This window comes from Kwoniella dejecticola, chromosome 7, assembly GCF_000512565.2.
Source record: "Kwoniella dejecticola CBS 10117 chromosome 7, complete sequence".
Taxonomy (NCBI): Eukaryota; Fungi; Basidiomycota; class Tremellomycetes; order Tremellales; family Cryptococcaceae; genus Kwoniella; species Kwoniella dejecticola.
The window spans coordinates 746,878-773,021 of record NC_089307.1 but is presented as its reverse complement, the minus strand read 5'-3'; the positions used below and the strand labels follow the sequence as shown (position 1 = coordinate 773,021).

At 48.3% G+C, this 26,144-nt stretch overlaps 11 protein-coding genes across 11 annotated transcripts; 4 read left to right on the top strand and 7 right to left on the bottom strand.

Moving 5' to 3' along the window:
- Positions 1-196: 196 nt before the first annotated feature.
- On the bottom strand, positions 197-1,481 carry I303_105919 (uncharacterized protein; the record flags this gene model as incomplete). The annotated part of the gene is made up of 7 exons (XM_018409232.2): positions 197-221; positions 292-355; positions 433-506; positions 600-667; positions 768-1,025; positions 1,135-1,345; positions 1,441-1,481. 7 exons carry the CDS (start codon positions 1,479-1,481, stop codon positions 197-199), a joined length of 741 nt encoding a protein of 246 aa, XP_018261504.2.
- Positions 1,482-2,267: 786 nt separating this feature from the next.
- On the top strand, positions 2,268-3,659 carry I303_105918 (uncharacterized protein; the record flags this gene model as incomplete). Its single annotated transcript, XM_018409231.1, has 5 exons — positions 2,268-2,660; positions 2,732-2,796; positions 2,878-3,055; positions 3,159-3,406; positions 3,530-3,659. 5 exons carry the CDS (start codon positions 2,268-2,270, stop codon positions 3,657-3,659), a joined length of 1,014 nt encoding a protein of 337 aa, XP_018261503.1.
- A 236-nt stretch (positions 3,660-3,895) lies between these two features.
- Positions 3,896-4,468, bottom strand: I303_105917 (uncharacterized protein; the record flags this gene model as incomplete). Its single annotated transcript, XM_018409230.1, has 2 exons — positions 3,896-4,233; positions 4,381-4,468. 2 exons carry the CDS (start codon positions 4,466-4,468, stop codon positions 3,896-3,898), a joined length of 426 nt encoding a protein of 141 aa, XP_018261502.1.
- A 993-nt stretch (positions 4,469-5,461) lies between these two features.
- On the bottom strand, positions 5,462-7,699 carry I303_105916 (uncharacterized protein; the record flags this gene model as incomplete). The annotated part of the gene is made up of 6 exons (XM_018409229.1): positions 5,462-5,800; positions 5,879-6,010; positions 6,092-6,277; positions 6,334-6,439; positions 6,548-7,011; positions 7,193-7,699. 6 exons carry the CDS (start codon positions 7,697-7,699, stop codon positions 5,462-5,464), a joined length of 1,734 nt encoding a protein of 577 aa, XP_018261501.1.
- Positions 7,700-8,172: 473 nt separating this feature from the next.
- I303_105915 (uncharacterized protein) lies at positions 8,173-10,188 on the top strand (the record flags this gene model as incomplete). The annotated part of the gene is made up of 4 exons (XM_018409228.1): positions 8,173-8,241; positions 8,325-8,406; positions 8,488-8,970; positions 9,068-10,188. The coding sequence occupies 4 exons, from the start codon at positions 8,173-8,175 to the stop codon at positions 10,186-10,188; spliced, it is 1,755 nt and encodes a 584-aa protein (XP_018261500.1).
- A 1,882-nt stretch (positions 10,189-12,070) lies between these two features.
- Positions 12,071-13,618, bottom strand: I303_105914 (uncharacterized protein; the record flags this gene model as incomplete). Its single annotated transcript, XM_018409226.1, has 7 exons — positions 12,071-12,442; positions 12,515-12,563; positions 12,628-12,694; positions 12,765-12,865; positions 12,966-12,996; positions 13,056-13,334; positions 13,414-13,618. The coding sequence occupies 7 exons, from the start codon at positions 13,616-13,618 to the stop codon at positions 12,071-12,073; spliced, it is 1,104 nt and encodes a 367-aa protein (XP_018261498.1).
- A 382-nt stretch (positions 13,619-14,000) lies between these two features.
- On the top strand, positions 14,001-17,905 carry I303_105913 (uncharacterized protein; the record flags this gene model as incomplete). The annotated part of the gene is made up of 19 exons (XM_065969261.1): positions 14,001-14,080; positions 14,146-14,248; positions 14,315-14,552; positions 14,638-14,930; positions 15,005-15,379; positions 15,450-15,519; positions 15,573-15,726; positions 15,783-15,870; positions 15,924-15,997; positions 16,055-16,209; positions 16,261-16,305; positions 16,368-16,466; positions 16,538-16,557; positions 16,617-16,713; positions 16,784-16,894; positions 16,960-17,168; positions 17,239-17,249; positions 17,316-17,450; positions 17,563-17,905. The coding sequence occupies 19 exons, from the start codon at positions 14,001-14,003 to the stop codon at positions 17,903-17,905; spliced, it is 2,700 nt and encodes an 899-aa protein (XP_065825333.1).
- Positions 17,906-18,436: 531 nt separating this feature from the next.
- On the bottom strand, positions 18,437-19,018 carry I303_105912 (uncharacterized protein; the record flags this gene model as incomplete). The annotated part of the gene is made up of 1 exon (XM_018409224.1): positions 18,437-19,018. One exon carries the CDS (start codon positions 19,016-19,018, stop codon positions 18,437-18,439), a length of 582 nt encoding a protein of 193 aa, XP_018261496.1.
- An 832-nt stretch (positions 19,019-19,850) lies between these two features.
- I303_105911 (uncharacterized protein) lies at positions 19,851-20,648 on the bottom strand (the record flags this gene model as incomplete). Its single annotated transcript, XM_018409223.1, has 1 exon — positions 19,851-20,648. The coding sequence occupies one exon, from the start codon at positions 20,646-20,648 to the stop codon at positions 19,851-19,853; it is 798 nt and encodes a 265-aa protein (XP_018261495.1).
- Positions 20,649-21,541: 893 nt separating this feature from the next.
- I303_105910 (uncharacterized protein) lies at positions 21,542-22,240 on the bottom strand (the record flags this gene model as incomplete). The annotated part of the gene is made up of 1 exon (XM_018409222.1): positions 21,542-22,240. The coding sequence occupies one exon, from the start codon at positions 22,238-22,240 to the stop codon at positions 21,542-21,544; it is 699 nt and encodes a 232-aa protein (XP_018261494.1).
- Positions 22,241-25,053: 2,813 nt separating this feature from the next.
- On the top strand, positions 25,054-26,103 carry I303_105909 (uncharacterized protein; the record flags this gene model as incomplete). The annotated part of the gene is made up of 1 exon (XM_018409221.1): positions 25,054-26,103. One exon carries the CDS (start codon positions 25,054-25,056, stop codon positions 26,101-26,103), a length of 1,050 nt encoding a protein of 349 aa, XP_018261493.1.
- Positions 26,104-26,144: the final 41 nt, after the last annotated feature.

Sequence of the window (26,144 nt, the reverse complement as noted above, 5' to 3'; positions counted from 1 at the left end):
GTGGACAAGTCAATAAGGACTGGGCTACAATACACAATACTCCGACATCGCGATCTGTGCTTTCGTGACAATGAAACCAAGCGTTCAGAATCAAGCGGTGTACTGTATATGTAGCTGTTATTGTGATTCATGGAATTTGCATATCATCAGAAATATATTACCAAAACATTTCTGTGCAAGGTGCTCTCGATACAAACTACCAATCGAAGATTGTACCGTCGCTGTAAGCAAGGCAGGAAATTAAGGGTCAGCCAAATACTCCCGATTCCCATTAAGATGTCATCGACTTACTAATTGACCATTCGTCCGCCTTCCCGTTCTCGAGTTCCGTTCTCGATGACATTGACGATTTGGGCTAATATTGATTGGACAGTCAGCCAAGCTCGTGCTTGACCCTCTCATACATGGCAAATTTGTGTAACGATCACTCACGGGCAGTCACCGAAACTTTTTCAGGTGGACCATCGACAGCTCCAAAGGCTTTGGCACCTTCGTGTCCCATATCGCTAAAATTGACTATATCAGTCACCTATCCGTGCAAACTTGCTCTTGCTACGAGATCACGAGATCACGAGATCACGAGACAAAAATGGACTCACGTGTCGAGCCATCCTGGACTGACGGTGAAGGTGATCAAGTCTTTCTCCTCGAAGTGAATCTGTCGAGTCTGCGAAGTATAGCATGACATGGAACATATCGAAGCAGAACATGAGCTCTGAGGACGACTGAATTGGCATCCGCTGGAATGAGTGAGGCGAAATACCCACCAAGTAGTTGACGGCGTTCTTGCTCAAAGCATAGGCACCACCGAGAGGCCAATGCTCCATCGACTGAACAGCCGCAAGAGTGGATAAAGCGATGAACTTCCCGCTGCCATCTTTGGGAAGTAAGGGATAAGACGCGGTGAAAAGGTGCAATGTACCAAGTAGGTTGATATTGTATGTCTCGGCGTATTTTGCGGGATCGGCATCTCGTACGAAGAAGGCATTTTCCATCGTGACTCCAATAGCGGCGTTATTGATTACCTGCAATATCAACCATTCTCAGCGACGTCCTTCTTGCTTACTGTTGCCCAGCTAACTGCATATATGCCTACAGCAAGTGAGAGGCAAGAGGAGGTATGAGCCGACGTACCACATCTAATTTATCGATCTTGTGTTTGTTTTTGAGTTCCTCAAAGGCTGATTTGACGGATTCGGCACTTGCCACGTCCAACTTGACGATCAGGTGTTTGGCATCTGACCCTTCGGGGCTAGATAGGGTAGCTTGTTTCTCGGGAGCTCGGACCGCACTGATGACTGTGTACCCCTTTGAGAGGTAGATCTTGGCCAATTCGAGACCGACACTATGTCAATACAAAGGCGATCACGGCTTGTTAGCATCCAAGCACAGCAAGCCCAAAATCGGCACCGTATAGTATATTGTAAAAAGATGACTCACCCTCGATTGGTACCGGTAATCAAGACTGTTTTACCGCTCATATCGATGAATTTTGTGAGTTATGGTAGCTGGTTGGAAGTGGAATCGAATGTGAGATTGTGTAAGTGTGAGTGAGTGAGGGAGTATGGATGATGGAATACGAGAATCGGGCATCTTCGGAAGGCCAGTATTTATAGGTTTTCCGACTGACTCTTTCGCACAGACAATGGTACACAGATGGTCGGTCATTACCAATCAAGCGTGAAACTTATTCATCCTGCGTGGAATGAGGACCCATTGGCTGATCAAGCATATCACAAAGCAGCTTCAAAGCTATCTGTTTAGTCAGTGAGGGGGTTATCGTAAGGGCAGCTGATTAAGCGCTAAAGTCACGTAATCAAACGGAGTTTCCGTGTCACATGGAATCTCCGTAGTGTGGGAAAGCTTATTCAGGCTGACTTTACTCTTCAACTTTACAGACGAACAAGGCATCATGCGTGGATTGCTAATTTTATCAAAGACGCAAATGGATTAGTGTGAAGAAATATATCATCGTGCTTGTCAAGCCATACCTCATGTCGCGGACATCCCGTGCACTTCCAGAACTAAAATGCGTGATAGATAAGCGATAGGGATATGGTGACCTATCTTGTCCCTTCCTGGAAGTTGGTGCGATTGATCAGACACCGTCAAGAGCTCCGATACAGGTATAAGAACGAGATGAGGAACGATGTGAAAAGATGTTCTTCATTCAATCAACGACAAGCAACAATTTCTAAGCATCAAGGTTACCACCACTTCAGCAAAATATCTTGAAGCTTAGAACTCAGAAAGTGACACACAACAGAATGACGAAATCCGTACTTATCTTCGGCGCTTCAGGCCTAATGATGAGCCACCTCTTACCTCATCTTCAACAACAACATGACGCCAAGTCCGAGCCAAACTTCACTTGGACAGCTTATGTTCGACCAGGCTCAAGAGGGATCCCATTTCTCACCAGTATCGGTGTGAAAATCATCGAAGGATCATGGGAAGATAAAGACAAAATATCGAGCCTTGTCAATCAATATGACATCGTTTGGGATGCCGGCGATTCACACGATCCTTCATTGCCAGCTATCATCGTGCCTGCCCTCGTTGAAGGTCCGAGAAACACGGCGTTCGCGCGATTTAGCGGTACGGGAAATTGGATCACTCCTACGGGAGGTAACCTCGATGAGTCTGCCAGACTCTACGATGTGAGTGCTAAACTTCTATATGAGATACTGCAGGACAATATGGACTGATGATACGGTCTGGCGTGTGCTAGGACTCGAAAGAGGGAGACATTCGAGCCATTCACGGTGAGATGTTCAACGGCGCGGGGGATCTCATGTAAGTCTGATCTGATTGTACAGTACACATCTTTCACCGATCTGCTTCAGACTCATGCTCATCAACTTCTGACATTCGCAGAGCCCTTGATGCTCTGGAAAAAGGTGTCAACGTCTGGATCCTATGTACAGGCGGAGTCTACGGACAACGACCAGCCGGCATATCTTCATCCGGGGTATTCGTCCGACTGTACACCAATAACGCCTTGCAATTGGGTTACACGCCTTATATCGGTGATGGCGGAGCTCATATGCAGCTGGTAAGTTGCGAATCCCTACGTCACGTCCGGAGCGTGGCTTGATGAAAAACGGGAATGCGCAATTAATCCTGACATTAGGCTGATTGGGTTGTGGTATTCTCAGATTCACATCAAGGACTTACTTTCGGCATTCGATCTATTCTGGGGTCAAGTCTTAGCATCAATCAAGTCGAAAGAAGAAGCCAAGGCACAAGTACCCAAAGACGTGTCGGAGCGATACCTGTTCGCACCTGGGTATTCTGTATCGTGGAAACGCATCGCCGAAACTTGGTCTAAAGTATTCAAGGATAATTTCCAGCGTGATGTACCGGTAAAGAATGTTTCTGCTGAAGAAGCTGGATTTATCAGTCCGTAAGTACTGCACTATCCTATACTGTGGCTGCTGCATAGACTGCAAGGAGTCGCTGGATGAGCGAGCCGTTTGAGTAATCGAAGGTTGAGTGAAGCTGACTTTGCAATTCGTGCGCCTGACAGATTAATCAACTCCGAGATGAAGTCAAAGCCTACCAGACTCGAGCATATGGGCTGGAAGTTGACTGGTCCGACTATCGAAGAAGAGTTACCTCTTGTTCTTTCCTCGGAGTCTCAACTGCCTTTGGCGTAGACGGCTCAGTCTGGTTGAACTCTTTGCTCCGATTCAATCAGGTATACCGTACTGCACGGTGACGACTGTCAACGTAAATAATTCGAGATGCAATAGATGAATGAATCATACGATACAAATACAACAACCCGCGGATTTTGAACTGATACAAATGACTGAAACGACCATTTCGCGAATACACATATACAAATGAGACAGTCTAGTTACGCTGTATAATACTGTACACTCAAAACTCATTACTGACCAGCAGAATTAGCTCTACCCATCTTGCCCCCTACACATCCACTCGCATTCCCCGAACTCGCAGCCAACTTCAGTTGAACAGCTTGCAACTCGATCCAGGGGGGTAAAGTCCCTTCTGACCTTCTCCGCATCTCTCCGCTGAGAGCACAGACCATCCTCCGCGCTTCATCCACCAGTTCTTCCAGTGGCGCCACCAGGTCCGAGTCAACGCACGTTCCGCCCAAATCGAAATCTACTGAATGGCTTCTTGCGGATTCGAGTTGGTCCATCCGCGCGCGGAGGAGATGCAGCCATTGGACGTGGGCGAGCGATAAATCAGGTTGAGTGAATGCTGTAAAGTAAAACGAAAGAGCGCATGGTATGTGATATCAGCTTGAAATCCAGATCTCTATTGGAGGTCAATACAAGCGTTGATTGGTACGATTCGATTTGATAAGAGTCAGAGGAGGGTGCTCATGATTGCAAGACTGTCACTCACGGGTAAAGTTGATTTGACCTTCTCTGACTAATAAAGGCGCAGTGATCATTGATGCGCAAGACGAAGTTGGGGATGATGAAGATTGCATTTTTACAAGTGTCTCCTGTTCTGGATTCGGTGTAGCGAGTTAGACTGTTCGATATATCGTATCGTATTGTATTGTACTGTACGCTGCAATCGAGTGGATTAAATTTTGTTCGTTCTGTTAGAGTCGAATGGGATTGATCGTGTTGTTGATGAAGATGAATCAACCGATCTCGATAAATGGACTCGTATATATACCTTTTTCCGAAGAGGCCTTTATCCAGCTTTTACTAGCTTGACGTTCACTTGAGAGTGGACCGATCAGCATGGTCAAAGGATGATATTATCCTTTTTCGGATTAATCCTATCGATCCTGATCCCGATCCTGACTGTGATCATGATCGCTGACTTACTATGTCGTACTGCCAAAGGATATTTTCAGGAGTAACAATATCAGCGATCCCTTTGCAGAAAGGTAAGGCAGAAATGGAAAGTCTGATTCTGGATCCGAGACTACGAGCTACGGGATAATCAACTCCTTTCGGGCCAGACTAGAACCCTCACGATGATTAAAAGGGGTTAGATTCCCAAAAGGATGTTTTAATTTCGGACTTGATGATCCTCATGCGGCACCGAGAGTTGCGCGGAAACTCGTTCGGATAAGATACCGCTACTGTAATTGTTATCCAGCCCGGTCAGGATTTGAATCATGATATACTAGAGTAAGCAATTTCAAGTTCCAGATTGTTCAGTCGCAATCAGAATCGCATATGCCGCCGTCAGCTCCTGCTCTGCAAGAGCGGAGATTGCGTAAAAGACCGTGCACGGAAAGAGCACGCTATGTTACAATCACGCCAGTCCATAAGAAGAAGAAGCAGGTCAGTATGGTTCCAAAATTCGATCGTTGGTCTTATGAGACCGAAATAGGGTATATCCATGCAAATGCAAGATTAAACAGGGCAAAAACAAAACAAGAAAATGAAGTAATGTCAGAAAAGATATAACACCCTCAACACCCTCAACACCCTCAACAATTTCGAACGACGCCAAAGAAAAACTAAGCCTCAGACTTCCTCTTCTTCTTATCTTTCTTTTCCTTCTTTTCCTCTTTATCGCTCTTCTCCTTCTTCTCCTTTTTCTCCTTCTTCGATTTCTTCTCCTCTTCTTGTGCTGGTGCCGGAGCATCAGTATCCATAGCTTCCGATTTCCTCTTCTCCTTCTTCTCCTTCTTCTCTTTCTTCTCCGACTTGTCTTTCTTGTCCTTCTTCTCTTTCTTGGACGGTGTCGACGTAGATACTGCTGCTGAGGGTAGACCACCGGCGATAGCCGCTAATTCAGGATCTAAAGGTCCGCCTGTCGATCGTGATTTCTGGTCTTTCTCAACTTGCTTGACGGCCTATTTGCGCAATGGAATCAGTTTACGTTCTGGATCTTCCGCCGACGCCGAACATGCATGGGTTGCGGTCAGGCTCACATCAGCAATATCGGCTTCTTTGACATCGCCTTCCTCATCATCGTCCTCATCGTCGTCATCACCCAAGTCAGCCGCGATGGCAGTCAGAGCTTTTTGGATCGCGTCGGCGTTCTTCGATACTGGTGCGCCGGTCTATTAGATACATTTCGAATCAGCTTGACAATCTCATTCCGATAATACCTGATTCAATGAGATTAATATGGATTCACTCACCTCGAAGAAATTTAGCCTTTCCTCGACTTGTGCTCTCAGAGCCTCTCCGAACTTGTTGGTGGGTACATCAGAGAAACAGTCGATTCTGCACGCTATCGAACATTTGTTGGCTAAGAATCGGGAGATCCGTCCCTTGTGCTTGGTTCCTGCTCGTCCGATGAATGTGGAATGATAGATCAAACCGTACTGCAGAGTGATATTAGCATGACATTTCTACGTGATTGAGGATGAGTGTAACATACTTTAGGCGTGTTACCCTTAGTCTTCAAAGCTCTGAACAGAGCCTTCTCAGCACCGAGGATTTGTACAGTCGAAGCGGGGTATTTGGCAAGATTGGTCAATGAACCGCTAAATTACATACGACAATGTCAACTCAGATATCACAGGTCATCGCGAAGATCGGCTGAAAAAGAGGCGAAAAGACAAGGTTGGTGAAATGAATAAGATGAGACCCACGCATGAGAGATCAGTCGAGCAGCGATCGTCTCCCCGATCAAAGCCGATAGATTAGGAGCTACAACGTTCATCTTTTCTACCAAATACCTCCTTAGGCTCTTTCTGTATTCGGCCAACTTGACTACTCGTTCAGCGAAGTTCGAGATGTTGATCAGGTCGATCTCGTTGATGTCCGAACCCATTGATGCTCTTGCGGCATCCAAAACGTTTCTTGCACGAGTCTCATCGTCGTCTAAGATAGTTTGCATTTCCTCCAATAAATCTTCGGTCATCTTCGTTCGATCGCCGATCAAAACGGCCAGGGAGGCGTATTGATGGGCGTCAGGAACGAGCTTGTAGAGCTCGGGGAAATGCCATCCGTACCATTCTCGCACCCTCATCGAGAAGGTGTTGAGGTCTTTGTCGAGTTGATCGGATAGGGAGATGGCTTGGATGATCATATTGTCGGATCGGTTGACGTTGAACTGATGTCAGGTGTAAGAGTGTGAGTCAACTGTGTCCACGAGAAATTGGGGTTCAAATGGAAGATTGTATAGACATCACGGGGGTCGCCAGCGTAGAAGGTAGGGGTAGAATGGTGGACATTCATTTGGAAAAACAGATTGAATGAGGAGAAGGCAAGTCTGGAGAAAACCTAATACACACCTTCACTTTTCCTCTGGAATAAGAATGACCCAAACCCAGCTGAGCAATAGCTACATCTCCTTTTTGCATACCACCCTTAATCAAGATCTTCTCTTGATGCAATCTGACTCCTCTGATCAACTCTAAAGCTCTTTCGGAAGTATCACACGGGATACCCAACTCTCCCTGGATCGCACCTGCTAACCCCCGTTCCGCTACACCTAGCAGAACACCAGACTGCTTCTTGTTCGTCTTGCCTGCGGTGTTGGGCACAATCAAGTTCAACAGGTTCTTCAAGTGGTCATTCAGTATACCCTCAGAAACATCGTTGGCGTTTTCTAAAGCTTGAGCAGCCGATGTGAAGGGCAAGAAAGAGGCTAATTGGATCATCCGGGAGAAGATGGTGATGTCGTTGATGGATTCTTGGAGTTGCTTCGATTTGGCTGCGATCTCCTCTTGCATGGACACGGTGAAGAGAGCATACCCTGAAGCTCCCTCGAAGAGGATGTGGGTAAGTGAGCCGGACATGGCGGGATAGATGTCGAACGTCTACTCTTGAAGTGTGGATTCGGATTTTTCGTCTTTTTCGGTAGTTTGACAGGAGATTCGGCGTCTCCTATAGATTTGCGTTGGGACCAACGATGACTTTCAAAACAATGACACACAGTCAAACTACAGTCTACAAGACTAGTCCACAAGATATTTCATCTTTTCTTGAACCTGTTCGCCCAATCTCCACCTTTGAGCATTCAAGATAAATTTCAAAAGCGAAAATCCAGCCAACTAATTTAATTGGGTAAACCACTTTATGTGTTCCAGCACATGGTTTTGCTTCCGTCCTCATCTGTAGCCCCGATTTGCATGTCGTCAGACCCAATTGATCCGATCCTATTCCCCCCTCCACATGCATGGTCCAGCCGATTCACTTCTCCATTTCACCCCTCATCGCAACGTTCCGATTGATTCTATACAGTCCAACCTTGAGTCGGACAAGCTGTAGGATGTCAGCTATCTCAGCGAATGGCCATGGTCCGAGATTCAAACCTTTACCACCCGTATCCGTCACCTTTGTAAGCAGCAAGTTTCCCTCTCCTAGGTCACCAGCCGCGCTTCCAGTGATGAAAAGCTTATACTTTCGCGATCCCATTTCTAGCTTGGGACAAGTAGCGGTGGGGGACCTATACTTAGTCGGAACTGTTCCTCGCTAGCAGTAGACTTCGGTAACGAAATATGGTGTACGTCCAGTCAATCACCCCCTTCACAACCCATGTGTGTTCTTTATTTCGGCTGCTGATGTCCGGCGATCGATGTCACAGTATTCGATGCGGCCGATGGGACATTGATGCGTTTGCATCAATCGAGCATACGGATAGCCAATATCTCTCGGATGTTCATCACTCACATGCATGCCGATCATGTCCTGGGCGTTGTGGCTATCATGATGACTATAATGAGCGGGGTCGGTGTGAAACCCGGAGAGAACGAACAGTTAGCTAAATTGGGCAAGAAGAAAACAGCGACTTTCCACATATATGGGCCGGCGGGTATACGGAACTTGATACGGACAACACTCAAGGTGACATCGATAAATCTAGCTGGGGTATATGCGGTACATGAGATCCTTGAACAAGGGGAAGCGCCGTCCACGAAGTGTGAAGAGGAGGATTTGCATAGTAATGAAGCTGTTGGAGTTGATTTTGTGGCGAACGAAGATGGAGTCTGGGAGGATATATTGCAGCAAGGGAATGGGAAAGGAGGGAAAGGGTGGAGTGTGAAAGCTGGACCTATACATCATCGAGGTGAGCATATCACTCTGATACTAATATTGATACTGAGCCTCGTTGGAGGACCTGCAGGCACCTCGCGCTGATCATGTATTTAATTCATGCTTGTCAGTACCATCACTGGGATATATATTAGAAGAGCCCACTCCGCGAGTGCAACTCGACACCGCTACCTTGATACCATTACTACAGTCCAACGCCGAAGGGCTTGCCTCCCTTGATCCTCCGATCAAACACCCCTTGTCCCTTTTGTCGCACCTTACATCCCTCCCTCCGCCTCCGCCATATACCCTTCCATCAGGCGACGTAATACATCCGCCGCAACCCTCAGGCGTATCTCCTCGGAAATTAGTCATCTTTGGCGATTGTTCTGGTGGTACTGAAAATCCAACATTCCAGAAAATGTGCGCGGAACCAAGTTTACTAGTTCACGAATGTACGAACGGCCATATCCCGTACAAAGTGCAACGGGGCGATAAAGGTATGAAGATACGTAAACAGGATCTAGAACCTAGTCTAGAGGAGAAACGGGACAAGTTGTTCTTCCACAAACAGCCGGGCTCAGGTATTAAGGATAAGACCAATGGGAATGGAAGTTCGGATGAGAGTTTTAAGGATGACGAAAAACGAAGAGCCATCCAAGAAAAAGCTATCTCAAGGGGTCATTCTACACCTGAGGAAGTCGGTACTTTCGCCAAAGTGATAAAAGCCAAGAGAGTGATAATCAATCATTTCTCAGCAATGTTCCCTTCGCCGCATTATGCAAGTTCGCAACCGTTCCCTTCTATCTTATCGCCTATATCGCCCCATCCATACCCTTCTCCATTCACTTCGACAGGACACGGCGCCGCTTCGAAGGTAGAACCGCACGAGTTGACAAAAGGGGAGCTGCATACCAGGCTGATCATGCAATCCCTAGCTGATCAGATCACGGATATATGGACATCGCAAACAGACCAAAGCGACGGGCAAGGGGTAGGGGAGGAGGACAAGGTGGAGAGGATGGCTATTCCCTCGAGGGATTTTATGAATATACGAATACCGTCCCATGAGTTATCGGAGGGTGAACAGGAAGAAATTAAAGCTTATAGGCTGGAGGTGCAGGAAGTTATGATCAGCTGGAAAGACAATGGAGGTGTGTGGGTCCCGCGGGATCGGGATGAGGGTAGGGTATGGTTAGGTGTGGATCGGCAGCCTGCGGCGGAGCCGAGCCATATACGCTTTGAGGAGTAGAGCTTGGGTTTTAAAGTAAGAAATAGTGGAGAACAGTGCTCAAGCAAGTACATATTTGCAGTTGCAATGCTGAGTAGAAGCCAGTATCTATGCATAGATCGACAGCACGGGATGTTCAGTTCGTGGCGATGAGCATGCAATGACTTTGGTAGGTTTCGGGCCGAAGTGGAGTCCCGCAATTCTCGGTTCGCCCTCCGTAAAGTCAATCGTCAACAAAAGCAAAGCACCATCGTACATTTTCGGTCTGAAGATGAGCTAAGTTGATCACTGCTTGTCTTCGGTACAGGTACAGTCCATGCTTATCACCCACACTCGAAGGACTTGTGAAAAATAATAAATGGTCGTTTGAGGCTAAGGCTAAGGCTAAGGCTGCAGCTGTGCGTGTGTATCGATTTTCAGACTCAGAAGAAGATGGACACCCAGGGACTCGAGCCGAAGGGCAAGGCTAAGGGCAAGGGCAAGATCGGGCTGGCAAGTCAAGCGATGTCGACTGCGAGGTTATTCCTGGGTGAGCTTTGGTTTTCATTGCGATTACGATTAAGGATCAGAAGAATCGAACCCAACTCAGGTGCAAGTGCAATATTTCAAATCTCGGCTGAATCGAATGATCATGTGCACAATAGGTCTTCTGGATATGTTCGTGCTTTGGAGTTTCCTGTATTTGATCTTTGTCCTCCCTTCTACATTCTATCTGAAGTACGTCTCATCTTGTTCTTTCTCTGTATCTCTCCCTTTTAGACCGACTGTAATTCTTCAAACCATAACCATTCAAAATCCTCAGTCTCATTCCCATGTGATCCCAGTCATATTCCGTCAATTCACAAATTCACATATTCACATACCATAAGTCACCATCGTTCTTCTCTTATCTGTTCCTCGTCGGGTATTGGAAACAATATGACGCCCTCACTGATCTGCCTTGCCTCGCCTCGCCTTGCCTTGCCTTGTCTTGCTATCCGCCCTTCGACTTACGACCCACAACTCACAACTTACAGATGGTATTCAGTAATCATCCTGGTTCTCACCAACTACACCTCGGCTAGGGTGACGATAAACCCCGACCAGGAGATATGGGATATCATCCTTAGGTTTATGCAGGCTCAGTTCTTCTTTAATTCGGGGTGGAAAGTCCTCCATGTTGTCGGTGTGAGCGCGGGTGAGTCGTAATTTGTAATCCTTCGCATCTCTCAACCTCGGTCTCAGTCTTGGCCATGGCTCTCGGTTTCCCAGATATCATCTTGACTGGGTTCTCAATGCTATGGTAAAATGTCGAACTGATGCCGATGATTTTGTGTGTTTGGATTAGATAAATTCGATATTTCCATGTTCTGGACATGACCCCGCCGAGGATGATTTTGACGGTGAATCATGATATCGATGTCGATATTAGCATGTCATATCGCTCTTTTGGGATTTTATGATAATATGTTGTACAACAGGACATGAAATGACGGAACGGATGCATTGAGTGAGAATGATGCGATGATCGAGTCATCTGATATTGGTCGGTCAAATCAGACGAGCGTGAATAACTTGAGTCAGTGATTGACTGACTGACGCTACGATTTTACGCATAATTGCTGCTGGACATGTTAGAAGAGAATGGATTAATGGCGCGTGATGATATTGATCATCTCTTATTCGATTATAGAGAGGCTACTGCTGGTGCTGGTCCTGTTCCGGCGCTGGATTATATCGTAAAATGTGGAATGATGCAATGCATTGATGTATATATGCGAGTGAGCAAGTGTGTGGGTGAGGAGCCAATATCATGATAAATTCCCATAATTGTCACCCGCAGTGATTGGTGATTGGTGATTCCAGCCTTGCGCATATTCTTTCCTGCCTTGCGCAGCGATCTCTTCGCTAGAGCTAGACCGACCTACTTCTTCCCAATGCTTTTCCTCGCATCGTCAAACCTCCTCACAATGACCTGACACTGAGTGACCGCACAAAGCTGCTTACTCTTCCCCTTGACCTGCTCGTTGAACAATTGCAGACCCGCAGCCTTCTCGACGTGTTCAACAGGAACAACGAAAGACCGCAGATCAGCTTGGTCTGGGATCTCTTTGTTGGGCAAGACGAAGGCGCCCATCGCTAATTCCTTGATGGTGTCCGAAGAGGAGGAAGAGGGGTAATTAGGGTTAGAAGATGGTCTTTGAGGGTAAGAGAAATCCGGTCGAGAAGCCAAGATTACTTTTGCGAAGTGCGTGGGGACGGAGATGCTAGGTGGATTACCGATGACTTCGTATGACTACGATGAAGCCATTGATCCTCAGCTATCATGCCTCGAGGCGATAAATGCCGAACAGCTTGGCGGACTCACCACACGCCATTTACCGTCGGCTTGCTTGGCAGGTAGATACAATGGAACGCTATGATCTCTCCTCGTCATCTAGTGCGCTGAACGGGACACGAGGAATGCAGAGCTAGACTCACGTGAACACATATACATCCTCGAAGTTGGTCGTCAACCGTCGACAGAAGTCTTCCAAGTAGGCCCAGTCTACGCGGATGGCGACTCCAAGGATAAGCAGAGAGACAAGATCATGTAAGTACGCTGGTGGCTGACTCACAATGCCTGTTGAATCCATCTCCAACCTGAGGAGCGATGTTGGAAAGGTAGAAAGTTTCGTTCATTGCTTGTTGCGATATCTTGGCGTCTGCTGCCGGAACCCTACGAGCATGAGAAATTTCGGCATGAGCATAACTCCAACACGGCGGGCACTTGTGCTTCACCAGGCACCTCGCTGGAAAGGTGGTAATTGAATACCCACATATGTCCTCGGTCGTATCCGCTTCTGAAGTCTGGGCACCTGGGAATTAGCGGAAATCTTCATGGAGAAGTCAGCGAACGAGCAGCTCACAATCTCGCAATTTTGCCCTGAACATCTCCGGTATACCCTCATCTTCCATAAACACACTCTTAGACCTATCACCCTTGACCACTACCTTATCGCCACTTCCAGCTGTATCACCTTTCCGAGCCTGATCCAGCGGTACAGGGTTGGTACCCGGGGAAGATGGTGGAGGAGTCCTGGCCAGTGAGGTAGCAGTGAGGTGCTCGGCAGTCCATGCGGGATGTTGTAACCTTCGATCGTATGCAGCTGTGTATGCTGTCCTCTTCAATATATCTGGGATCGGACCTAATTTCATTTTCATTTTGTTGAAGCCGCAATCAGCTGGCGTTACGATTCTCGCCCGATTTGCAGAATAGTGACTTACCCGGGAACCCATGAGAAAGGACGGCGCTTCCCCCGGCCGTAGGTACGAGAGCTCTGCTGTCATGTTGACCACCTTCAGGGGGAGGAGGAGGTAATTGGACATTCGGGATGGGCGACGAAGGACTCTTGCGAGGGTATAGGACACCAGCCCCGACACCCAATGTCAGACCGGCCGCGAAGAGCAGCGAAGGACCCAGCGTAGGCATCTCGATCTGGGATGGGGTGCGTTTGATTGTGACACGGAGGGAAGACACTTAACGCGAAGATGCCTAGGTGGTCGGATGAAATTCAACTTTTTGGCGCTTCATGAGTGTCGAGGGTGGAGGAGTGTCCTTGGCATATTACGATAATTGTAATCACAACGACACGCTGACGAGCAGATTGTATTGGTAATTAGGAAACAATGATTACAATCGGCGTTCCGTCGGAAGATCAACATGACTTGAAAATCCGGTTTTGCACCGTGACGGCCGTGACGGCGCCAGTGACTGTAGGACGATACGATTTGGTGGTCTCCTTCTCAGTTGAAGATCTGGTCGTTTCTCATCAGCGACGGACGGGCACCTTTCACTCTTTTAGCTGGGCACAATGTCGACAGAACATCTCATGGGCGATGTGGGCGCCGTTTTTGAGGCGTTGATGGGCACAGCAGATGGACCGAGGCAAGAGTACGTGTAGTCGCCTTTGAGCAACAGTATCACGCCTTCGGGCCATAGCTGACAAAGTTTAATAGAGGAGAGAAACATCTGCGAAATTTGACCATCAGCACCCCAGCCGATATCTTACTCCTCCTTGCGCAGATTGGTGCGCAAGGTGTCGGAGGCTTCCAACTTGATGTACGTTGTTCCATATCACTCTCTTCTTGCGTTGCAACGATGCTCACCTTTGTCATTTTCTCGTAGCAACGACTACTTTCCCTGATCCTGCTGAAGCGTCTCGCTTTCAAGCCTCTGCCAGGTCTGTTCCTCAATGAGAACTCTCAGCATGCCACAGCGCCTTTCGACGTCATCCGAGAAACGACTAGAGGGAGGATAGAAACTGTCCTCTGTGCCGGTCTGAAGGACGAGATGGACACCAGGATGAGGAAAGGTCTGGGTAATTGCGCTGCTACTTGGGCGCAGGAGAGTGCAGCTAGGCATCGTGAGTCTGTAATCTGGCCAATATGACCATCTTGACCTTGGCCTTAGTGCTGAGCAGGATGTCGTGTGTCATTATATCATTACAGGCCCGTTACTGCCTTTACCTCCGATATTGCTGGAATTGACGGCATCCCCTCATCCATTTCATCGGTTCACTCCATTTCAGCTTCTTGACATGACACCCACGCTACTAGTCGACTCAGTCAGCGATCCGTTACCTGCTCCGCAGCTCGCACATGTTCTTCTAGCCGGTATCAATGATCCCAGTGTAGACGTTCGAGTCGAGGCTATGAAAGCCGTTCGAAGCGTTCTGATGGAAGGTGTTACCGGTAAAGAGCGGGAAGAAATTGGCTCGCAGATGATACATCAGGCTTTCCAAGTGCGCCTTCCCCCGGTTCCCCGATTCCCGCCTGGTAGCTGTGAAGTCTCGCTAATGAACGGTTCTTTGGACAGTCTCTGCCGCGCTTACCCTCAAATCTGCTGTCACATGCATTAGTGCCGTTGGTCGATCTCGCTTCGGTCCATCCGAATCTCTTCCTGCCTACCCTTTCGGACACTCTGCCTTACCTTCTTTCACTTGCATCGCCCCCGTCGAGTTCGGTACCCCATCAATTCTCACCTTATCCCCCTTCACGAGTGGGTCAAGAAGAGTGGGAAGAAATAGCAAATCCAGCGACGGAGATTTTGCTGTCCCTGATAGAGCTTAGACCGTCTCAGTTGGAAGGCTGGGAGTCAGGCAGGGTGGCCAGAGAGCTAGTCGGCCTATTGATAGGCAGACAAGTGGGAAGCTTCGAGGTGGACTGTCAAGACTGGTTGGATGCTACAAACGTACGTTCTTCTTATCTAGGTTCACGGGTTCTACCTGGTCCTCTGGCTGACCAATGGCCGTATATAATAGCTTGAAGAAGAAGACGAAGATTACCCTGTATTCGCTGAAGAAGCCTTGGACCGTCTGGCACATGCTCTAGGTGCGTCATCATCCTAATCTGAGCTTTCTTTGACTGATCAACCGGACCAGTAGGCGGGAGTACAATATTACCGGCTCTGTCGAGCCAAGTAGAATCTCTTCTGGCACAACCTGACTGGCGATGTCGATATTGCGCTCTAGTAGCTATTGCTGCAGTAGCTGAAGGCTGTTTGGAGGAGCTACAACCTCGCATAAGAGATGTGCTAACGTGCGCGCCTTTGAATTTTGGGCATAAATTTGATGGCTGATGGCCCGTCTCCACAGCATTATCTCCCCGACAGCCAAAGATCCGCATCCAAGGGTGCGGTACGCTTTCTTGCAATGTCTGGGCCAACTATGCTCTGATTGCGAGGTATGTCCCCAATTCGTTTCGATCAATGGCAACTTGACTGACCCTCAGATTAGGGAATCATGCAACGGGAGTATCAGAATGATGTGCTGCAAGTTTGTTTACAGCTCTTGGAGGACCCCATAACGAGGTGAGCTGCATGAAACCATCGAAGTGGTACGATAAGCTTACGAACTATTGCGATCAGAGTACGAGTTCATTCAGCCGCTTGTCTTACAAATTTTTTCCAAGATGTCGAGCCGGAATCATTCGCTTCTTACATTCAGCCTCTAGTGGGCACGTTGCTTAGACTGTTCCGTGCAGGGGCCCTGTATCTGCAGGAACAAGTACTGGCTACGCTGTGTGAGATGGCCAGTCTCGATGAACTAAGGACGATAGCTAACGAAATGCTAGCCAATATTGCATTGGGAGCAATGGAAACTTTCCTTCCGTTCTACCGTGAGTCGAAATCTAAAAAATTGCATATAATGGCATATAATATTGATGGTATGACTGCGCAGGTGATGTCATGGATCTGTGTATACACACTCTGGCCAATGCCACGTCAAGTGATCAACACAAATTGCAGGGTAGAGCTATGGAGTGTGCGAGTCTGACAGGTGGGTCTGAGATCACCGACCGCGCGAAGTGGGGTCTGACAGATTATCGCTGATTCTCTTGATTACAACAGGATCTGCCGTCGGAAAAGCAGTAGGTCCTGCAAGAGCCGATGATCAGAAGGTTGCATCATTGACGTCTTTTTCCGACAGGCTTTCGCTGGCGATGCTGTCAAGGTTGCGCAATTGATGATCATCATTCAAAATGCACTGCAGAGTGACGATGTGCGCTCTGCCTATCTGATGGACGGTGAGCCTGCCCTTGAATCGTCTTTTGCTCGCGCGGAAGACCTCGCTGAAATACTTCGCGGGTGACCTAGCGTGGACCAGTCTATGTCAAACATTGGGAGACGACTTCGAGCCGTTCTTACCTCAAGTCATACCGCCTCTCCTCAAAGCGGCTTCTTTCAAACCTACCAAGCCTGACGCTCGTGAGTGATATCGCTTCTGGATGAGTATTGTTTAGCAGCCAACCAAACACTGACCAAAGCTGCAGTGTTATCGAGCTTCGAAGAGTCGACGCCCGACACCGAGGACGCCTTGGTAGCCTCCAACACCTCTGAAATGGACGAAAAGGTACAAGCTTTCGAAAATCTGACTCTGTACGCTTTCACGATGCGAGCGAAATTCGAACCTTGGTTGATGCACAGTATGGAGTTGAGCTTGGGTGGGATTGTTGATAGATACTCCGAGGGTGTAAGAGAGGTAAGTTGAGCTGTTTGCAGCGTTACATGCGATGCGATGGAAAGCTCACGGGTTTTTTGTAATTGATTAGGCCGCTGCATTGTGAGTCGACACGGCTCCATCAATAGACCTCTGTGTCAGCCGAATACTGACGAAAGGTCTTCACAGCCTAGTACCAGGTTTACTGCAAGTGGCGAAAGATGCCAAAGTATGGAACGATAGTCCGAATAACCTGATTGAGGTATTCCAACGAGTTATAAATGCTATAACAAAGGAGAGTGACCCTTCTTTCCTTGCGCTTCTGTGAGTTGCCTGTCATTCCCCTTCCCCGTAGGAAGCCACTCCGTTATGTAATGTTCTCAGAATCTCATGATACTGGACCTGTTATCAGGGCTGATTCGATCTTAATTTCTAGCTACAAATCATTCACAGACTCATTGCACGTCGTATCCCTATCTCTACCGTCCAACCTATCTGCTCAACTGATCAACTCGACAGAAGCCCATCTGAGGGATCTAAAATCGACACGTGTGGATAGGGAAATACAATCTGATTATATGGACGAAGCGGATCGCGAAATATACCTTGAAGAACAGGAGAATGAAAATTCTGCGCTGGACCAGATGGAGAATTCTCTGATTATGATCAAGCAGTTTGACGAGAATGAGGAGTTCTCAGATAGGATAGATCGAGTTCAGAGGCTGAGGGCGGAAGTCAGGAAGAGGGGATTGAAGGAGGACGAGCCGGATGGCATGTAAAGCATGTCAGTCGTCTGGTGATGTCGCGCTTGCCAGAGCTCTGGCGTCATATATTATCTGCTCTATTCATAGCTTTTCTGTGCAGCAGATCGGCATTTACGACAAAGCTATGGAATCAGCTGAATGTCCGACAGCTCCGAAATATTAGTCCAAGGTCTAGTCTACCTTCTGCTTGTTGGGGGACATGCTCTCATCGCATCCACCTCCATTCGACGCCTCCGCTCTGTCACTGTGCGGGATGTATGTCCAATCGTCAAAGAGGAAATCCAATTGTGTGAATTCAGGGCTGACCCTGAGAACCCGACACCCAGGATAATCCTCTACAACTCTCCTGGCTGAATCTTCGCTGAAGAAAGAATCTGAATAACCTGCCTGACGACCTTGATCAACACAGTCTAACACACACCTATTGAGCGTGTCCAATGCCCTCTCTCGGTCGATTCCAACTTGATAGTGACTATACAATCTGACGCTAGTGACTCGACTCTCAGGCTGGGTCCCGCCGAAGATGGACGTTAACCTCGAGCCTAATCAAGAGTGATTAAGTTGTCCGCATTTTGATGTGAGTCTTTTGTGATCATCATCGACTGAACCTTGCCAATGAGACTCGATTCCCAATACGACCAACCCATTAAACTCCTTATCATCTTTGAACCTCTTGATTGCGTTGGCGAAGTCGTTCCAACGTTCATTGATGTGGTCATAATTCCCGACGAGAGCTTGATAATCATCCGAGAACTTCGATTCGGGGGCTTGGTCGAGGGTATCTTGGTAGAATGAAATGACCTTTTCCAAAGACAAATCCTTCAACTGGCTAAAAATCTTCTTGTTTGACCTTAGCTCTAGAAGCTCATCCTTACACTGGGATTCGTACGCTTCAAAATCTTCCTGAGAACGATATGTGGCATTGGGCCCAAGAATGCCCGTGCAAGTGATTACGGGTTCACCATCTTCGTCCTGCTTGACGGTGACAAGCACAGTCGGCGGTTTGAAGGTATCGTACTTTCCTGTGTTAGTGTCGGTGCTGTTGGCATCGGACTGGCTTATAGAGGTGATAGATGAAGTATCCTCTCTGATACTACTTCGGGTGATTGACTCTGCGTACAACGGCATGTTGTAGTTCGCCTAGTTCTGTGGATGTATGAATGTATGAATATATGGATATGATTACAGTCGATTCTGATTTTGACTTTGGCTTGTGATGTTGTGAACCTCGATCGGGTTTGATGCCATAACGTTTTATACTGGAGATACGAGAGGTCTGGAATCTGGCGTTTCGGTGAGAAGCGTAAGGACATATCGGAGGTAGGATTTCCAATCTGGCTTTGCGAACCGTCATGACTCCGCCGCTCAGACCCCGCTGCGTACATGCAGTCCGACAATAGCTGAAAGGACATTAAATAACCGAGCGAGGTGAGTCTCAGCAGAAAGTTCTCGTTATTAAGAGTTATCTCTTGCAAGGTGGTCAGAGTCAGCGAGGCTATTCTGCTTGTACCTCGTCTGCATGTTCATACCCGCATTTCGAAAGATTCAGTTGTGTACTGGCCCCAAATGGACGATCATTGTGCTTTAGTACTGCAACATCTATCTTGGTGGACGAGACGATCCCCTTCCCGATTGACACTATGGCACTTTTGCTGTCGAATCATGTATACAGTACAATGATTTCTCACCGTGAGCTGGACAGTCTGAGATCGAATGCACCGGGAAAAACGGGCTTGAACGGCTTGCACACGCATGGGAAGAGATACGACGATACTACTGTGCAGTCGCCATGAGCTGAAAGGATTTAAAGTGAGATATACGCGGCCACTATTTGCATGATAAGAGCAACTTTGGGAACATTTACCTAAGATATCGTATACACTACAAGGAAAGCGAACGGTAACGCTTGCCAATGATATCTACGTGCAATTAGCATTGTAAACTCGGGAGCTCCGAGATTTCAAGCCATGCCTCCTCGGCTTGCCAGCCAGCTGTTAGGTTCATGGGTAAAAGTGAACTTGTTCGAAGCCGATTCAGGCATGATGCTCACTTTCAGCTTGAAGCCGTTTATATCGGCGATCCGCTGGAAGGTAGCAAGTTTCGGTCGTGCGGAGTTGGCTGAATACTCGGTAAGGTGATGGATGAAATGCGCTAAATGGTCCAAATTGCCAGCTTGTTCCTCTGTGCTCTGAGCATTGAAGTTTGAGAACGTCCTAAAACAGGTAAAGGGAGTCGGTCGGCGAGGATCATCGTATCTGTCCTCCCAGGTTCTGACGTCTTCATCGCTTCTGTTGTCATCTCTGACTACTAGGCAGAAGTGACCTGCGATGCTTCGACCAGAACGGTCGGTCTGCTGCATATCTTGCTGCCACTGATCAAGCGTCGCATGCTCGACAGGACTAAGAACTTTCACTGTGCCTCCTATAGATCGCAGAGTCGCTTCCAGGTCGGGATATATTTGTCCGGTCAATGCCATATTGCCCTGTAAATGTTGATTCATCTCTGATTGGCTTTTGCTGGCCGGCTTACCACCGACGATTTCGGCGGTTCTGCAATACAACTGATCAGTCAAAAGGTTGAAAGCACCTGTAGCTTCAGAGTCTGTCGTGGTACAGCCTGGATATCCGCTGACTCTGGGCTTCCATCCTGGTCCTGAGCGATAGGTGGATACGTATATGGTAGGCTGTCTGCTAGGTAGGTCGATGGAAGGGTCGTATACACCGGGCTGCCAGCCTAAGGGAAGATCGTATCCTGACATGTTGCTATTTCGCAGGAGGGAAAAATAAGCTGAGAAACCCAGCAGGTAGATAGAGGTGACGAGGCAAGACTGGAGGGGATCCCTGGCTATATAAACCCCGGGCTGATGAGCTGAGGTGCCCAGGGCGATACTCATTCTGAGAAGCATGCTGAGAACCCTTTGTGTTGCCAACAGGCCTGAATGTGGTGACATCAGACTCACAGACACATACACTCTCACGACTCAGGATGTCTTAGCTTGTAGTCAAAGGAGAGACCAGCATGACATCGTTCAGATCCTTTCTGCCGAAACGAGCAAGGAGCACTTTCTGAGTCTTGACGAGGCTAGCATAAAGAAGACGGATGTACTCAGGTGCTATGCGTGACGTATGACAATTCCAAAGACCGTTGGGCTCGAGAGGATTCCATCATCATCGCCCCACCATCTAGGTCCAGCTTCTTCAAAGACCTTCTGAGCATTACGCAGACTGACCATGCTCAAAGGTTCTCAGAATGAGCAGGTTTAAAGGATGGGTGACCGTAACACATCTGCAGACGAGGTGAATCATTCGGTCGTCTGCGTGCTTGAGCGCTCTTGCCCTGAAGCTCAGGTTAAACTGTGTTGTCGCAGATGCTACACTTGATGAATAGTGTGTTGATCAGATAGCTCGTCTGCTGAGGTGGACGATAGAGTAACTCTGTGAGCGAGACCACCACCTCAACGTGATTTCCTAGATCCTACTCGCCTGGCCACGCATGTACCTCTGGGAGCTCGAGTAGCATCGCTGCATGCATCATATGGAGCCTATACGGATTCATCGCTTCACCACATCCGTGACATATCCTCCTCCTGATCAATCAGAGCTTGGAGTCATGTAATATATGTACTGTGATACCCGCAGAAGCAGCGAAGCTTCAATGTAGGAACGTACACCACCTAGCTACCGAATGCGGCATGGCGGTCACGAAGACATTTTCTGGATTTCCAACTTGGTAGTTGAGTGCAGCATTATTCCCCGGATATTTCTCAGGGAATTCAGTTGTGTTCCGAGTATGTTTGGCTCTGTTCAAATTTTCCTCCAAGACATGAGCGGGCTGTTCAGACCAGATATTACGACAATACGAGAAAGCGCGTATCCAGTCCCCTTCAACGGTGTGTGAAACGACGAAGCCTTCATTCGTGTAGTGGAAAGTCTCGTAACGACTCTTCATCATGTTCGAGAAGTTGCTAAGACTAGCAATTTCGTTACCACTTAATGGCTTGATGTGCACTCTGTCGTCCCCGCCCAGACTTCTTTCTTGTTCTTGACAGCTGAGCGCCACGGTGAAGTCGATCATCTGCCGGGTTTCTTCGATGGTCTTGTCCCAGTATCGCCCCAGCGCTTCGAATGCCGAATCCTGAGCGGTGTTCTTCATCTCCGCCGCCAGTTCGTCGAAGGTCTGTCGACCCCCTCCACTATAAGTCAAATACCCCGGAAAAGCCACTACAGAAGAATCAACGGAGTTGCCTGTCTTATAAGCAACAAGATTCGCTCCAACAAATATCGTAGGCTTCTCGGTCGGATCCGCTCTCATTCTGATCGCGGCGTCGCTATATCCACTCAGAGACGACATGGTGTACTTTTGCTATTAGAAACCAGGGTTTTGAGATCTTGTCAAAGTGTTTATGATCACAACACAACGCTATTATAACGAAGTGGGCCGAGTAAGGGTTGATCGCGAAAGATCGTATCGTATTCCTGCTATGTTGGACGCAATAGGGGGAACTCATAGCTCACAGAGATTTGATCTACTATATAGGCTAGTCTGCCGTCCAAGTCAGAGATTCTGAGTTAGTGTTGTACGGGGGAACAACGCTGTTGGCCTTTCACCCATTGATACCGGATGGCAATGGAGTGGCAGAAGGCCCTATGACGTGTCTTGTGCAGCTCACATATCTGCTTGCAGAGAAAGGATTGAAAGAATGACGAGTGAGGCGACTTGTGTTCGTTCCACCAGAAAGGAAGGGCGCACTTCAGGCTCAGCTCAGATCACAGCATCGAAGAATGGTGTAGATGTTTCCTCAGAAGTATTTCCCGGCCATACGACGCTGCCGCTTTCCCCCTTACAAGTGGTTGCGCAGCTGAATTAGGCATCGAGCGCTACGCTATCTGCCAGGTAGGTTATGAGATTCCGTGCGCGAATATGCTTCAAACGAGCTCATGTGCTCAAACGCTGAATGGCACTACAAGGACAAAGACTGAGCGCAGCTTAATGTACAGCATTGCGCCATCAAAGTCCTTGGTTCTTCGAAAATGCGCTTAAGCGGGATATACGCCTAACTCACCATCATGTAAACCGCTCAAATAAGGCTTTCTGCTCGAATATTTATACTGTACAGTCCGCCCAGTGTGGCGCGGTCCCAGAAGGATGACAGACCGAGACTGGTACATGACTGATTTGTACGTCATCACAAGGACCAACCGCCATTGTCTTATGGGAGATCCGCCCGACAACAGGTTCGAGCTAGGTCTCTTTGCTATTTGACGCAGCACGTCATGCATTCAGCGGTCCATTGAGGTGGCTACAAAAGAGAGACATCGCTAGCCAAATTCAGAGAAGCAAAGACAGTGGCACCACCGATACACTTTGCCACCACGACATATGATACTATATAAAAGGCGGTCATCAAGTCGCCTGAGTGATAAATTTTCCGTTCGGCGGATGACATTGAGTTGACCACTATCCAAATATCTCTTTGAGTAGCGCACCCTGACCTGGACTACAAGGTGCACAACCCTTCTTGACGATGTCTGGCTATAGTTTACAGTCAGATCTGGCTGACGACAGATCCGAGGATCCCACTTTGTATGTGGGTGCCACTTTCGACCTTTCCAGTTGGGATCACAGAGTCGATACGTTCCTGCATACGGGACGATTCCTTGATCCACATCGCTGCAGGTTCATGAAGAACGACAGGGACATTGTGAAAGCGAGATGCAAGGCATTCAATAAAGATTTCATCGAAGCGCAAGGAAGTGCCGACATATCTCAAGAAGTCGTCGACATGTCCGTTTTAAATTGGATGTATCAAAACATCGACGAGGGGTATAGAGTTCCAGATCGGTGCAGAATCCATCCTCTCAGTCAGTCAAGCTACACTGAATTGAGAAGCATCATGAACTTCATGCACAATAGAGCGGATCATGCCCACAATCACGAAACGGTTCCCAACCCGATCGTCGTGCTATCACCACGACAGCCACAGGACCTTCCCACACAGGGTCCGGATGGTCATTCAACCCTATGAGCATACTGGGTCCGAACAGCGCGCAAGCAACGAGGACCATCGGTACTGCTGTATGTCAGAATCTCTTCGAGGAGACTCGGCTGGACCACAAGGCGTACGATATCGAAAAGCTTAATGAATATCACAAGTCATTGAGGGAGGATTACGGGGACAGGTTATACGCCCTCGATGTCGCCCAAGCTTCGACCTTGAACGAGACGCTAGGAAGGAAAGTCGACATACACCAGATGTCGAAGAATCCCGCTCGTGATCTTTTCTTTTGGATCGGCCCGGAACAAGGTGCCGACTCCTTGTCTGACTGGCAGTCCGGACAGCTCTGCTGCGCCATACTTAATGCTGTCGTAAATGCTCGGTTAGCTACTGTGGATAGAAATTCTCATACTACCGCTTTGTCTCTTTCACTTCTCTCATGCAACCTCCTGTACGACAAATGCCCTCCGTCGAACTGGAATGGCGCTTCGGTTTGTTCAGCACGTCTATAGGCCTAGCATCGCTGGAGTAGTAGTACACTGCGAAGGATCGTGCATCTGCGGTTTTTCCCAGACTGCATCCCAGAAGGGTCCTTGCGCGTGCTCAGATCCCGCTCCTTGTCGCTCGAGACAACCGAGGATGCCCTTGGTCTCCTTGAAATCTTCTTCGTTGCTTTGACTCAAGAAGGCTTCTCAAATCACACGTGTCCAGTTCACTCAGAGCGTTGTCATGAAAATGACGCAATGTTGACGAAACAGAGAAGCCTTCAATTCTTTCTCCAAGAAGACCCAGTGTCATCTCGAGCCTTGTACAGCAACATGGCTTACCTCTGACTCGATCCTGTGCTTCGCAGGCATGAACAAACAGAATATCGATGTATGCTCGCCTCATAACGTCGTCATCGGAATGACGCAATGTTGGCAAAACAGAGAAGCCTTCCTTTCTTTCTTGCTTTCCACGAAGACCAAGCATCATCTCGACCTTCATACAGCGTCATGACTCACTTCTAGCTGACTTTTATGCTTTGCAGGGATGAAGAGACAAATCGACGGTGTCTGTCCGCCGATTTATACATCTCTTCTATGCGGCTCAACCAAACACACTCTGCTCGGGTTCCCTGATTCCCTAGCTTCATTCGCATTCCAATCAAAAGTGGACGGATAACAGAATGGCCAGCTCACAGCGAGACAACGACGTACTGAGCGGTACATACGATCCGCCAACCATTTATGTCAGCGGTACCATCGATGCCGCCTCAAGAGATGTCTGCACCCAGAGGTATCCACATTATGGCCATTGGACGAACAAGCCAAGCCTCAGAGCAGGGCTGAACGGGGCACTTTCATCGGTTTACGATGTATGTCAGCAACTCGGATCCCGAGTCTCTCGCGGAATGCCTGATACACGCACTAGCCAAGATGTACTCGACCAGGCTTACTATATTGGCATGATCAACCACTTCGCCGAGAATCCCTTGACGGTATACGACTATACGGTCAACGTGAAGCCTCTGACAAGGGACAGATGGGCCGAATTGGACCTGATCACACAAGATATGCAGACATCGGCAAATCAATCCATTGGGAATCTTAAGCCCGTTGTCCTTCTTCTGACGGCCCGAGCCCGAGCCCGAGCACATCGGAGCTCCGGGTCTTCGGGAGCATCAAACTGGTTCCAGGCGATGACTAATTCTGCCTCCCAAACGACTCACCAGCCCAGCGACTTCGTCGTCGGCACTGCATATTGTCAGAATATATCTGGTCCATGGGAAGAGGTGTATAGAGATCACGATCTTCGAACTCTGCGCATGGCCGATGAGAAGTTTCAAGAAGTCTATGGAGGTCAGGAATACACTGCCACGCGCGACGATACCAAAGCCTTGTTCGAGAATAACAAACTCGATGTCGATGTCATTCAGATGTCGAAAGGTCTGGCCGACGATCTCAGCTTCGTCATCCCCGCAAAAGATCTTCGAGCGGGTTCGGCGTCAACAGACTATAGACAAACTCCCGTCATCCCCGCAAAAGATCTTCGAGCGGGTTCGGCGTCAACAGACTATGGACAAACTCCGGATGGAGTGGACTTCAGCCTGACAATGCACAAGCTACCTACGATCAACAGTATGATCCAGCGCAGACTAGTTGGGACGATTGGTAATTGTCCTCGCGCTGGTTCGGTCTTCTCGGTTCATAACCTGATCCTCATGTTTGCGCGTTGAGTTGAGTTGACTCCTCCAATGTGTCGTGCGGATGTCCTCAG